General features: G+C 34.4%; 1 protein-coding gene across 3 annotated transcripts; it reads left to right on the top strand.

The window, feature by feature from the left end:
• Nucleotides 1-9051: 9051 nt before the first annotated feature.
• Nucleotides 9052-12213, top strand: LOC149218322 (ACT domain-containing protein ACR4-like). Of its 3 annotated transcripts, none has more exons than XM_089383901.1 (8): nt 9052-9309; nt 9550-9622; nt 9779-9824; nt 9941-10055; nt 10155-10222; nt 10338-10949; nt 11133-11237; nt 11370-12213. In XM_089383901.1, the coding sequence occupies exons 2-8, from the start codon at nt 9552-9554 to the stop codon at nt 11718-11720; spliced, it is 1368 nt and encodes a 455-aa protein (XP_089240027.1). In that variant the 5' UTR covers nt 9052-9309; nt 9550-9551; the 3' UTR covers nt 11721-12213. The 3 variants fall into 3 exon arrangements, with proteins under 3 accessions (XP_089240027.1, XP_089240026.1, XP_089240025.1); XM_089383900.1 differs by having other exon boundaries at nt 9546-9622; XM_089383899.1 differs by lacking the exon at nt 9052-9309 and having other exon boundaries at nt 9523-9622.
• The last annotated feature ends 3316 nt before the right edge of the window (nt 12214-15529 follow it).

The raw sequence follows: 15529 nt of genomic DNA, 5'->3' as shown, positions 1-15529 counted from the left end.
GCATGTGAACATGTTGGAGCGGTGGATCCCATGGCTTGGAGCGGTGCATGTCATTTGGACCATAAACTATGTTTAATACATAATTTTAATATTATCTCCTTGGCAGCATTAACATATGCCTATTATATGGTTCTCAACCATATGTCATGTGCCCACCATATATTATATACGTTCATAGGTTTTGAATGGCCCACCATATATTATATACGTTCATAGGTATTGATGGCTCTTTATTCTATTGCCACAAGAAGGAAAATAAACAAAACTCAAATCAAATCCACAATGAACTCATTCTCTAGACAACAAGCTCAAGGAGGGTAATTATTAGGCCCAAGAGATAATCTTTCATACAACCTAAGTTGAGTGTTCCTATCTCATTATAAGAAACACTTAAAGTCCCATCTCCAGATACCCTAGTTCATTGTGATGGTAAGGAAAAAGGCTGCAAGCCCTAAGATATGTCTTGCTAGCAAGGGCATCAATACAAATCCCTCTCATAGGTTGCACTAATTTCCCTGGCTAAACAAGGCACTCATGCTATAGGGAGAAGTTGCAATGCCAAACCAACCTTTCAGGCAGTTGTCTCTTTCAAACAAACCCAGAAATATAAAGAGAAATAAAAGGAAAGAATACTAAATTCTATTGAGATCACTAGGATTTCCCATAGAGCCCATGTTTTACATGACATAGATTTGTCACACTGGCTAAACCAAATAGTTAGATAACTAGGAGGGTTGCAATGCTTGACATTTTCCTTTAGTGGTAAGTTTTTACACTTCGTAATACAAGATCAAAGAGAGGCAAACTCAAAAAAAAAATGTAAGAACCAAACTATGAAAGAGATCAAACCCTATATCTCTATGCATGGGAAAAGGTAGGCTAATATTCTGGTTATAGGGTTTAAGATTACAGGCTAGTTATGGTTATGTTTACTCTATTTACACAGGAAAAGAGTTATTATTAAAAACCTGCAAACATCAAATATGTCACTATGCAATCACATGAAATTATAATCATATAAAACAACGTGAATCAAAGCACATAAACATAAGTATGTGAATACCAACAAAACCCAACCAAACAGAGTATAAATCACATAATATTACCACACATCGATCTATGTACAAGAAGTATAATGCAAGGCGGACTTGGCTAAGTTGTGGGGCCCTCCCAACTAGTTATCTTGCCTACAAAGAGAGCCTCACAACATGTGTAGAGTTAAGAAACAAACATATTAAAATATGGCACCAATCAACACTGCATTTTATTTTATTGTCTCAAAAATTACATATCAAGCTAGAGTTGCATGCAAACCCAACAATTAGATTGATTGGGATACATTTACAAATTAAAGTCTTATAAATCAATCTCTCCCTGTGCGATGCATATAGGGAAAACTATATATGTTTTACATAAGAAGAAGGATGAGTAGGAAAATCCATAAAGTCCCATGTCTTCTATGTGGAATACATCACCAAATCTCAACCAAAACTATCAAGGGAAAATTTGACTGAATCCCCATGCATTATTGACTTAGATACCAACCATTGAACTACAATCGACTATTTCTATGTGAATTCAAGTGAATCATTTCATGTAGGCCTGCTTACTTTGTGTTCATCCCCAAATTTGGGGTTTTGTTAATGGAGGTTTGATTGGTAGGCAACACATTCCACAACAATCCTCATCCTGATTTGATGAACATTGGAGCATGTCGAGGATGAAAGAAGAAAGACCTAAGTCACATTTTCTTCCTTGGATATGTGCAACCATCACAAAAGTGGAGCACTAGAGGTGGGTTACTAGAACCAGTAATGGTTACAAGTTGCTAAAAACCTTGGCATTAGTGGCATAAAATCTCAATTATGCCTTCTAAGATGCGAGAGTATTGGAATAAATGAGAAATAACAAAAAATTACCTTGTGAACCTTTCCTAGTGACATTTTTCCTTGTAATTACACGAGAAAGGGATAATTCTTAGTCAATAATGGATTTTTGAGAGGTTAAAGGGGGTGAGCTAGAAGTAAGAACCATGTCAATAATGAGCCTTGACATCGATCAACATTTACTTGAGTGTAAATTTGAAGAAGGGAATTAGGTGTTCATTTGTCTCTATCCCTATTGGTAGACATTGCTTAAGGACAATAACCACTAGAAGTTCACAACTAAGTTTTATTCACCCTATCTGATTATTAGAGATATTGAGCATGTTGCTTAGAAGTTGGCTCTCCTAGTCAAATCTAAGATTCGCTTAGTATTTCATGTGTCATGCTTGAAGAAAGTGGTAGGCTCAAATTATTGAGTTCAAACGATTCTCCCATAACTAGATGATGAGGGTCCTAGTTGGTTACAAACAAAGGTAGCTTTAGATAATAGAAAGCATCATTTGTAGCAGTGCCTTATCCTAGAAATCTTGATCTAGTGGAAGGATCCACCATCCAAAGATTATTTGTGGGAACCATTTACATTCCTACACAAATTTCCACATCTCGAGCCTTGAGCATAATGCTAATTTTAAAGCCAAGGGTGAGCACGTTTAGGTCCCACCTTAAATCCCCTAGTTAAAGGAGCAAGTTGTTATTTATGTATAGTGTTCATGTTTATTGATAAGGTCCACTAGGCAGTTACAATGTGTATTCAATAATGTAAGGTGCCCTAGTTAAAGAAGTTTCACTAGTTAGTTGATGTAGGCTCATTAATGAACACCCATTACTATGCAAGTAATGTTTGATATATATGAGCAATGCTTGAGATATATATGAACTATTTATAGTAGTTACTAGTAGAAGATATCAAATTGAGTGATAAGTGGTTAATAATGCAATGCATTGGAACTTTGTACAAGTGAAGGTTGGACACGTGAAGAGGAAAAAGAATATTATTTCTTATATAGAATAGCAGTAGAGGTTTGGCTATTAATATTGATTCAATACTTTGATTTCATTTTATTTTATCTATATACTTAAATTTTTGTCACTATTAATTTAAATTTTCTATTTATATGATCATCATCCAGTTTGTTAGGAAAAAAACTTCACATAAGATAAAATCTTGTAATAGGAATTCGTTGGAAGCCCAATTGGCTATCTGATACAGAGAGAAACTGGACAAAACAAATAGTGAGATGATCTCACCCTGTCACTGGAAGAATCTGACCCTGATCTCGCTGGAAGGACGCTCTGCATCCCTTTTGCATCAACCTCCACGTAGATCTACGTAAACCCTACGCAGTCTCTGCATCACCTCAGCTGGGGACTATGTCGCTCTTCCTTCAAATCCTCTGCTGCCCAAAAACTTCGATTTCCAGCCTCCCGGTCTCACAACCCGGCTCCCGGCATCTGAAAGTTGATTTCCTCATCAAGAATTCGACCTTCCTCTAGGCTCTGTGCTACCACTACGTCAGCTCTGCGTGGGCCAGCGTCAACCTCTCTCTGGACGTCGTTCTGCCCTCTCTGCCTTGTACTCTCCGGCCCAAGAAAACTTCCCTCTTCCGGATACTATCTCTGCCCCTCACTGCAAAAGAACACTATCAAAAATCTCTCTGGCAGCTACTGTGCTTCAGAATATCGAACTTCTAATCTCTCTTTGTGTGTCCTCCAAGTGCCCATCAAGCCTTCTCTTATAATCCTCTCATTGATCAATCAACAACCTAAATTAGATTGTAATCAATGGTTAGGATCATATTGACTTGATCTTCGCCTTCTTCTAGAAGTTACACCCACACTTTAGATTAATACCCATTAATTATTTTAATTTCCTAAGTTTAAACTTAGGGTCCCATTAAAATTAATTAATTATTTTAATAAAACTGTCTCTGGGTGGAATTTCCCAAAACGATTCTGGGTATTGGAGAATGCATGTGTCTAAGCCTCCCTACAAATTTTGAGACTTAGAGCACATCAGATGCTACCAAAAATCAACACTTACTTGGTAACTCAAGGCTTGAAATAACATCAACCTAGTCAATTAGTATAGATCGTTGACAAACTACCTCCAATTAATAAACCACTAAATGCAACCACACCTTACAACAAGACATGAAAAGGAAGTTGCAACATTAATATTATATTTCTATAGCTTTAGTGAAGTTTTAAAGACAACAATAACTACTATTTCATTAAACTATTTGTGTGCTAAAAAATTGCCTTTCTCTTCAAGGTTGCATAAGATATTCAAGTGTGATTCATTCCCTATAACAACATTGGAATCACCCAACTTTCATGATATTCCGAAGGAATGTGAATGCCATCTGTAAAGCTAACCTCAATGGGGTTGATGGTGGCTTAGAGTATAATAAAATTAGTGGTATATACATAGACATAGAGTGAAATTTGTTAATTGCCATCATCATGTATATTGGTTTACTCTCTCCAAAGTTGCAAAATCTTCCATTGATACGATCAGAAAATCTATGTTTCACTTTTTGTGGGGTAACAAACAAAAGTATGGTATATCACATATGGTAAATTGGGAGACCTGATCAAAGCCAAGTATTGAAGGGAGATGGGGTTTTAAAAACCTCCACTGATTTTGGAAAGCTTTGGCCATGAAAAGTCTTTGAAGGGTGATTACAAGTAATGGTATATGGAGCAAAATTATTTATAACAAGTACCTTAAACAAGGTCCTCTTCAAGAGTGGCTATGGACTGGAATGCCTTCAAACAAGACTGGAGTTTCCAACATATGGTGTGGATTATTGGCAGCCACCCCCTGGATCATTCCATGGTTGTCTTGGGATGTGGGTCAAGGAAATCGAGTAAAGTTGGGAAGGGACTATTTTTTAGGTGGACAATCCTTTTATCTTGTATTTGAAGAATTGAAATTACAACTAAGTTCTCGTAGGATCTTCTATCTAGCAAATGCTTATACATATGTTAATAATAACCCCTCCTTTAATAGATGGAAGTCATCAGTTGACCTGACTATCCAGGGTGTACCGACTTATGAATGGGACAGTTTCATTTCCAACCTCATGACAAGTGGATTATCCTTTTCTCTGAATGAGGACTCTTTAGTTTGGTTAAGAAATGTTGCTACTGGATAGGTGATTGCAAAATTAGCTTATGATGTGATTACAGAGTCACATCCTCAGTTTCGGCTCAAATGGTGGTTTAGAAAACTCTGGAATTGGTTGGCACCTCCAAAAATTAGGTGCTTCATTTAGCTGGCACTCCAAAACAAGATTCTGACATCGGAGAACTTTCTGAGGAGGGGATTTTGCCAAATGTGTGCTTGCTCTGTTGAGAAGGTCCAGATTTGGTTGCACACTTATTTTTTTAGTGTGTTTTTCCAATTGAACTGTGGCAAGAGATTCTGTGTTCTTAATATCTCTAATAGAGGTCTGTTGATTTTCTTGGAATCTTGCTTGAAATGGTGGGATCAACGCATGGGCATATTTATAGCTTTGCCCAGGTTTGTGGCATGGGGCATATGGAAGGTCAGGAAAAAACTGCTTTTTGAAGGGGTTATCTCTTTATCTAAATTTATTCATCAGATCCTCAAATTCTTTCATGAGTACCTCCCTTGCTTACCAATTTTTAAAACTCGATGTCCTCTCTTTCCTCATGCTCCATTGGCTGAAAATGTGGGATTTTTTGATGGAGCTTGACATGAAAATGCTTCTAGAGGAGGTGCATATTTGGTGTTACAGGATAATAGATCTTTTACTTTTTGGCTCAACATGGGCAAGGGATCAAATACAAAAGCGAAAATCATTTCGTGCTAGGACCTTCAGCTGTGTGCTGTCACATTCAATGTCTTCTCCTTACAAAGTTATGGAGAATCCCAGATTGTTATAGATTGGCTAAATGTATTAAACACGATTAAGAGTCTTTCTCTCAATTGTTGGATGGACAAAATCAACTTCTTATGGAACAACTCCTCTTTTGTGTCCTTCAAGCACATCTAGAGGGATTTTAATCAACAAGCAGACTCACTATCCAAAAGAGGGCTTGGTGTTGAAGAGAGTTACATCTTTTATGAAAAATGGCAGGGCATTCAATTGTTGCACAAAGGGAGACTACAAATCTCGTCTGGTCTCGAAATACTTGACTCTTAATGTCGTTTTTTGCTAGAAAACTATTTTTGTTTACTGTTTTTTGGTTTAGGATGTTGATAATTTAAAGTCATGAGGCATCTTTGAGTTATACTGGTGTATACATAGTCTCATTTTTTTTGTTGATTGGTAGTGCCCTCCTATAATATTGTGGTTCAGGAGTTCTTTTGTTTATGTTTTTGCACAATGTAAAGTAAAGCATGCTAGTTTGATGCTTTAGCCTTATTACTCCTAGGCTTGGGAACATGCTAACTATACTTTATGTAAACTCTCGAGACTGTACTATTTATTTCAATTGAATAAAGATGGCATTTTCCTTTCTAGAAAAAAATGGTGTGTTTTGATGTCATGCCTAGATATGAGGTAGAGTTTCATAGGCATGCCAAATTATTAAATAATTACTAGTTTTGATGAAAAAAAAAATGGATAGTTATGTTCACTTAAAAAATGTCTTTGATGTATTAACTTTCAAGTTGTCATCATTGCCCGTTTTCTCCATTTATTTATATAATTTAGATTTATATAGCTTAAGTGGGCCTAATGGTTAAGAGCATGTGTTTCCTCCTAAGAGGTCACAGGTACAGGGGGGTAGAGTATGTATGCCTTTGTAGACTTAGCAGTCAAATTGTTGCATGGAGGTTGTTCGAAGGGGGTCAATTTCAATTTAGATCGCAAAATAAGAATGTTTAAATTTAAGAAGAGATCCAAGGGGGTAAATTTTTTCGCTGACACGTTTCTAACCAGCTAGTGTGGTTCATCACGAGGACCAGATGATGAAGAGCAAAAGATCATATAACAACTAGTGTGGTTCATCATTAGGACAAGACAAAGACCAAAAGATCATATAACAACTAGTTTATGAAAAATAATATTCCTATAACAACTAATATAATGATTAGCTACTGTGGAGATCATATAACGATTAGTTTATGAAAAATAATATTTTAATAATAATATTCCTATAACGACTAGATTATAAAAAAATTAATCAATAATATATATTTATATAATTTTGAAAAATTTATTAATTTTATTAGTTAACCCAAAATTTCTATTATATGATTTCTACCGAAAAACTTTGCTTAAAAATAAAAATAAAAAACTAACTATTTTAAACATAAGTATGAATTATATTTCAATGTACTATAAAACAACATATAAAATAAAAAATTAAAATAAAATTCCTTTATATTATGTTAATAAAGTCTAAAACAAAAATTGAGGAAAAAAATATGATTGGTTTAAGCGTCAATTAAATTTGTTTATACTAAGAAAGAGCCTATAAATTTATACTACGAAACAGCACATAAACAAAATATTAAAATAATAAATATTTTTACGTAAAAGTAAAGAAGAGAGTGTAAAACAAAATGTTAAAATATATGTGAGTGATTTTAAATTTGATGTCTTAAATTTAAAAAAAATAAGTGTTTTTATATATTAAATTTAAGAATATATGATTTGTTTGGAAGATACAATTTTTTTAAGTAATGAAAATAAAATATCGGCAAGCCTGTCAATCTTTTAAATAGCTCCATTTGCTTAATTGAGCTAAGCACACGATAGCATGCCCATGTATATTTCCTGTTTAGGAATGTATTTTATTATTTAAAATAAAATTATATTAGTGTATTATATATTTATTTATGTAGATGTACATAATGGTTAATATAAATATTTTGTTATTAATTGAATGGATATTAAAATTATATTTTATATAGAATAATTATATTTTATTAATGATTAATGATAAGGTTAATAAATAAAATGGATAATAAATTTTTTATTAATGCAATAAACAAAATATCTAACTATATTTGATAATATAACGAGATTACCCAACTGTATTTAATATTTTTATTAAATAGTCCGCTTAAAATTATATAATATTATATATTAAAAGATAATCATAATTTAAGTTATTTAAACTCCCCTTGATATTAAGTGTAAACGTCCAAGTACTTTGCACGCTTTTGGGAAAAGACTCCTAAGTTGACTTAATCTGGTAGGTTTGATTTATTAATTGTCAACCCAAATTAGTTAGGGTTTCAAATGATAATGGATTTTAAATAAAATATTAAAATATATAATTTAAAATACAAGTGGATTGAAAGTTTGCAACACCCAATGTTGGGGTTTCCACCAAGGGAGTAATTAGACAAAAAGAATTATTAATTTGTTTGTACTTAGAAAAATTGACTTGTTCAATTCTGATTATTAAATAGGAATGAAACAAAAGGCGTAAATTAGAGAAAAAACCGGTTGCTTCGGTTCTTCCCGTTTATCGGGTGGATGGGGATTTTGAATCGATAGAGAGCCCACTCACTTTTGAAAGGTAGTTACAGGCCATCCAACGACCATTGTGACTCGTTAACAACTCTATGTTAATTTATTGCTGTCAAAGTTTGTAGTAGGTTTAAGCAGTGACCATGTGACCACGTTACAAGTTACAAGTTACAGTTACCCCGCAGAAAATGCAGGTAAACGGGAAAAGTAACGGCAGAAATAACGGCAGAAAATGCAATTAAGCGGGAAAAGTAACGGCCGTCGGCGTGTAAGACGTATTTTGAAGGGCTGTACGTTGCGTATTTGGCGGGGAACGGTAAACGTAAAAGTTAATTGTTGCGTGGTTATTATTGTGATGGGATTGTGAATAACGGTGGAGCATGGAGCACGCATTCAAATAATTTATAAAGTGATGACATATAGTGGGCAACAACGAATGCGCATGACAGCAGCATTCAATGTGTGTGAACGGGATGACAGCTCATCTTATTTATTCTTTTCACGTGTCATGTCTCACCACCCCTCTCCTTCAATGTCAAGGCAAGCATTGCCCTTGCTGCTTATGTGTCACGTACAGGTCAATCCATTGCCAGTCTCCTTTCAGACATGACTTGCTGTGTGGGGGATCCAATACGGCGAGCGTGGCAAAGCACGCGGTTGTGAGGAAGAAAATACGATAAAAAAAAGGAATGCGGTGGGCACAGGGCAGAGTAAATGTGACGGTATATTTTAGGGGAGAATTTGAATTGTGTGGTATATTTACAGCTGGAAGGAGGGAGAAGAAACAGAGGAGCGGAAGGGGAAAGAGCGGGCGATCATACCGAGATTATTGTTGAGTAGGTATTTGGAGGGAGAATCGCGCAAGGGAGCTGGAGGCATAGATAGTGCGAAATATGGCAGAGTAACGGCACGACGCACGATTTCAGGAAACGATTTTGACAGAAACGAAATTTATCAAATCTTGGAAGGTATTTCACCACATTTCACTCTTGCTGTCGGGATGTTGCACTTATTCAAGAAACTTGAAAAACGAACGGGATTTGGGATTTGGGATTTGGGATTTTATTCAGTTGCACAAATGATTTGCTCTCATTCACAGTGTTTAGTGAAGGATTTGTGTTTGTATTTGCTGTAAGAACTTCTGTGGGCTAGTTTTGCAGTAGATTGTTTGGGCTCATCTTCTCGTGAAATGTCTGCCTTTCAGCCAGAAATGGACTGGAGTTCATCTTTGGACATGTATGATGAATATGAGAAGCTCGTTATACGAATGAATACTCCCAGGTTAGTAGTTTCTTTTTATGGTCTTCTATTTGGCTCCCCCTCGCTGAATGTCGGGAATTGGTTTGTCTAATAAATTGCTGCAGAAGCTTTTGTTCTTGTTTTGGAATTTCAATTAGTTCAGTATTGAGGAGAATTTGTGTTTTGATTTAATTTCAGGGTTGTGATTGATAACGCTGTGTGTGAAAATGCAACATTGGTGAAGGTGAAGCCTCTGTCTCTCTTTGTCTTCTGAATGGGGTATCTTGAGTCCATTTATGCCTTTTTTGTCGTGATGTGGAGTCAAATTGGTAGCTGATTTAGGGATTTTTCTTCTTACAGGTGGACAGTGCAAACAAGCATGGCATTCTGTTGGAGGCTGTTCAAGTTCTGACAGACTTGAACCTAAATATCAACAAGGCTTATGTTTCTTCAGATGGGAGATGGTTCATGGACGGTATGCTGCAAATAATGATATTGTGTGTATGTATTTTGCAGGTTAATACCAATTACCATTATTTTAGTCCCGCTCTTACAATTTCTCCTGCTGGTGCAGTATTCTATGTCACAGATGATAATGGCCAAAAACTTACAGACGAAGGGGTAATTGCGTACATTGAGAAGGTAAGCTTGAATTATTTGAAGCCAGAGCAAAAAATTCATAAATGTTTCTGTTTCTAAAGAGAAGTCCTCTCTTCAGCTTTTATGCGACCTGAATCATTCATTCATTGTGCTGCAGACGTTGGCCACAAACCCTTGCATTCTGCCTTCATTTGGGAAATCAGTGGGCGTGGAGGTAGCAGCTGAGCAACATACAGCAATTGAATTAACAGGCACGGACCGACCGGGGTTACTGTCTGAAATATTTGCAGTTCTCAGTGACCTAAAATGTAACGTTGTGGAGGCGGAGGTGTGGACTCACAACAGGAGGGTTGCCTGTCTTGTTTATGTAACTGATGGGGAGACAGGTTCTCCCATCCAAGACGAGCAAAAGATTTGCAAAATTGAAGAGCTATTGCGAAATGTAATGAGAGGAAACAGCAACATTCGAGGTGCTAAAGCGCCGGTGTCAATGGGATTCACTCATACAGAGAGGCGGCTGCATCAATTGATGTTTGCTGACCGTGACTATGAGAAACTGGACGGAACTGGAGCCAGGGTACCTGCTTCCCTCAACGACAACGCCAAACTTGTGACTGTTGCCAACTGTTTGGAAAGGGGGTATTCTGTGGTGAATGTTCAATGTAAAGACAGGCCTAAGCTCCTCTTCGATATTGTTTGCACCTTGACGGATATGGAGTATGTTGTCTTTCATGCCATTATAGACACTCAAGGCCCACAAAGTTGCCAGGTATAGATCCAGTACTCAAAAGATACAGGAAAATTTCAGGTGTTTGTTTTTTCAAATATTTCTTTCCTTTGATTTGTTAGAACGGCTAAAACTAGATGTATCCCTAATGAGATTCAGATTAATTTCAATTAGGTTAAAGAAAAGTTGCGGTATTTATTTTTGTTTTGCTCTTTGGTGACACAGGAGTACTTCATCAGGCATGCTGATGGATGCCCCGTGAATTCAGAAGCAGAGAGGCGACGAGTGATTCATTGTTTGGAGGCTGCCATTAGAAGAAGAGCATCAGAGGTAAGGGTTCAACGAACGCATCGATGATCGAAATTTATCTGAAGATTTGGGTTTCCCATTGCATTTAAATACATTCCTTCTTTAATTTTACTCAAGTTAATACGAGGTTATTTTATGATTTTATAATATTAGGGCGTGAGATTGGAACTCTGCACCAACGATCGAGTTGGGCTTCTGTCGGATGTGACTCGGATGTTTAGAGAAAATGGGATGTCTGTTACAAAAGCAGAGGTCACAACGAGGGGCGATAAGGCTGTGAATGTGTTCTATGTGACTGATGCAGCTGGAAACCCTGTTGATCCGAGGACTGTAGAAGCTGTTCGTCGAGAAATCGGACTAACGATCTTGCAAGTAAAAGACAACTGTATGCATACCAAATCTCCTCCGAGGGAACCTGCCATTCCCTTCTCCTTTGGCAATCTTTTTAAATCAAAGTCAGAGCGCTTCCTCTACAGTCTTGGATTGATCAAATCCTATTCCTAAATAGTTGATCCACCTCATATGTATATACTTACTGGTAGGTGGAAAGGGCAATAGACCTGTAATTTTCGGTTCTGTCTATAGTGTTGCAACAAATTTTGTTGGTCAGTGTATATTACTCGACATTGTAAAGAATTAGGGAAAACAGTATACACACCTTCCATTTAGCTTTTGATCTGTAAACACTGGAAGGAATGATAGTTTGAAACATGGATTAGCACATTGTTTTGATGGTTCAGAATTTAGAAAAGGGATCATGGAAGGTCGTCCTCATCCTCCTTGTAAGGATAGGTTTTGTGGCTTTGGCAAAATTAATTGGGGGATGGATTTGTGCCCAGAAGATGCAGATGCAGGAACGCGTTACGCGATGATTTGTGGTCTGACACCCTTATATTTCTTTGTACAATACTTGCTAAATCATGTGCACTTGAGGCAGTGCATATTATATTGTACATAATTGACTCTTTTTTCAATTTTCATTGTATTGTATTGCATTCTTCATGTCTCTGCTAAATTGTGCGTATTCTTCAGATTTTTGCAAAATTGTGTATCTAACCGGCAAAATCTCAAACTTTTGCTCACCAGATTAGAGCTGGTCTTTTCACCACCAGTCAAATTTTGACAAGATAGATCTTCAAAGGTTAGATGGTGGGATACAAAATTATATATATATTTTTATATAATAAGATGAAAAGGGGTTTTCATAAAGAATGTGAAGAGGGGTTTTCATGGAGAATGTGGAGAAGTAATGGCAAAGCCAGCGGTGGGCAGAGTCCCCGCCATAGATTGCCTACCGTTGAACAGAGGTGTCGGAATATGTCAGCTGGTTTTAAGCATTGACCTTTTCCATTTAATAAAAATAAAATTACATATACATTTGTTCTCCCTGCCACATGATCCTTCCAAAGACAGGTACAACAGTGAATTTGTAACAGGAAATCTGTTGCCGTGGAATAAGGGTAAACCAGAAATAAGCAGATGGGTTGAATGTCACCTAAATGGGGTCTATAACAAACGACAAGTCAAAGAATATTTGAATGCGTTGGTAAAATGTACTATGGAATTAGACCAGCCCCGTTTCTTTCAGAGGTGTCTTTCAGCAATGACAGCTGAAATCAATCATAAAGGTAGAAATGTAACCTAGTGGAGTGGAGGGCAGTTGGATACGAACATTTTCGTCCACACTAATCAATGAAGTTACTGAACATCGACATTTTCATGCATAATAATCAATGAATTTAATCGTTGTAGGTGGCCTAATTATTTTAAACATAAAAGTTGAATGGAAAAGCAGACGTTCAACCCACATTCGTCCCACGCGGCGGTAGAACATGAGGGAGTTTCAGGTATTTCTTGAGCCTCACGAAAAGCATCAAAATCAAATAAAGAGTAGGTGGTAGAATCTAGTTCCGTAAAGACGCTCAAGTTCGAGAAGAACAATATTTTACCCTCCTCTGTGAACAAGTCAAAGTAAAACGGAAGAACCGTAGATTCTTCATATCTACCAGAGCTCTGTTTTATACATTTACTAATTTATTCCAAATTCATTCCTCGTGTAAATTCCAAATTTGTTCCTCTCTCGGATTCCAAAGAGGCGGGAAAGACTTTTGCTTTTAGAAAGTTCCTATAAACGTGGCTTCAAAGAATGATTATTAACAACTTGACATGAAAATAGGCGTACAAGGAACGCTCAGTTTTACCACCATTATTTTCAAAAAAATATTTGTTTTGTTTTCTCTTTCCCTTTTTCTTAACAGTTATTTTATTGCTATTTGGAAATTATATAACATGGTTCTTTAAACCATTTGCCAAACCAGAGAAGCCATCCAAAACGAATATTGTTTCATAACATGGTTCTTTAAACCATTTGCCAAACCAGAGAAGCTTTCCAAAAGGAATATCGTTTCACCCAAATAAGCTTAACAACTTTAAATTTCACACTTCAAAAAAGTTTATCTTAAAATAAGCATAACTACTTTGATAACATCTAACAAGTATTTTATAACTAAAAACTAAAAATTAGCATAGATTTATTTCAATTTCGGATCTATTAAGCATTGAACCAAAATAGATTTATCTCAATTTCGGATCTATTAAACATTGAAAGGGATCACCTCTCTTAAGATGCAAACCACTTTTTTAGTGCAAAATTTGAAGCAATGTTTGTGTTTGAAGAGATGATTTTCTAAGTGATTGGTAGAGATAGACCTATGTTAATTAATACATAGATCTACAAGTCCATGAAATTAAGATGGTTTTTTTTTTTTGTTTTTTGTTTTTAATTTCCAAAAGATAAAACAGTTTAATTTAATTCATTAAAGAATATAGTTAAGATTGATTAAAACCCAAATAGTACATATATTTACATGACATTTTTATTTGACATGTTTTATAATGTTTATAGTTTATTTTTTTAATGATATATAGAGACATAGATAAATAACTTATAATTTATTTTACTATAAATATAGAATTTTTATATGCTTATTAATTAAATTTAACTCTGAATTATTTTATTATAAATATTGAATTTTTATATGCTTATTAATTAAATTTAACTCTAAATTATTTTATTATAAATATTGAATTTTTATATGCTTATTAATTAAATTTAACTATGAAATTTTGAAATATAATTGCTATGAGAGGTGCATTCTATAGTTTAGTATGAAGGTGATGTGTGATTTTGTTTGTGCAACATGTGTCCTTTCGAAATAAAGTAAAATATTCTGTAATTAGAGAAGCAATGTTGGCTATAATAAAAAACAAAAATGAATATACATTTTTAGTTAGTTTTAATTAAAAACATTATAAAACATCAGTAATCCCAACTTTAGAATGGTTATTTGATTTGTTGTTGATATTACAACCCAATATTTAGAAATATTTCACTTACTCTAGGTCATATTCTCATTATGGTCACTAGATTTGTTGATATTACAATAGAATGTGGTAAAAATTTCACTTCTTTTCTCTATGGTTATCCATATAATGTAATATAGTTTCATATCAATTTAAAAAAAAAGATAAAATAATTAAAAGTAAAAAAAAGAGTATTGTATTTAAACTTTATACTTTTCAAAACTATTTCAAAATAAGATTCAAATAAATTATTTGAAAATCTATATTAATTAATTTATGTTGATATCAATTTCATATATATTTATATATAAATACATATTTTAATATTGTATATAATAAAATATTTGATATCCAAAGAAAAAAATAATTGAAAATAAAAATATTAAGTACTTCCTAATAAAAATAATAGGAGGGAGATGTGTAATTCATTCACTTTTTAATATAACTTTAATGTGACATTTAAAAATATTCATAATAATAAAAGAATTTCAATGTTGGTCATTAATAAAATATGTTGATACATAGTGTTAAATAATATTGATTTATACTTAAAAATATATCAATAACAAGAAAATCCATTTTAACCTCGATAATGTAGCTTATAGATAAAATGTCTCAATCCACATGTTATGTAAACTATATATATAGTTAAAAAAAGTATATATCATATAAAACATTTATTTATTTATTTATTTTTTTAATATGGTTAGAACATTTGAAGTGATTTCGCTATTTATTTTTATTACTTTCTAATTGAGTCCACAATTGTGTTTTTTATTTTTTATTTTTTATTTTTCATCCAATGTTCCATTTTAGGGATACAACATTTCTTCTATATTTAGATCCCATTTAAATGTTTACACTCATTTAAAACACTACAACATTTCCATTTATTATTTTTTAATTGAGTCCACATTATGTTTTCTTATTATTATTTTTTATCCAATGCT

Source organism: Pinus tabuliformis, chromosome Q (genome assembly GCF_031772625.1).
Source record: "Pinus tabuliformis cultivar Carrire ecotype Pingquan chromosome Q, CPIR1, whole genome shotgun sequence".
Classification (NCBI taxonomy): domain Eukaryota; kingdom Viridiplantae; phylum Streptophyta; class Pinopsida; order Pinales; family Pinaceae; genus Pinus; species Pinus tabuliformis.
Note: the sequence above shows the minus strand (reverse complement) of the source record. Positions and strands in the feature narration are given on the sequence as shown.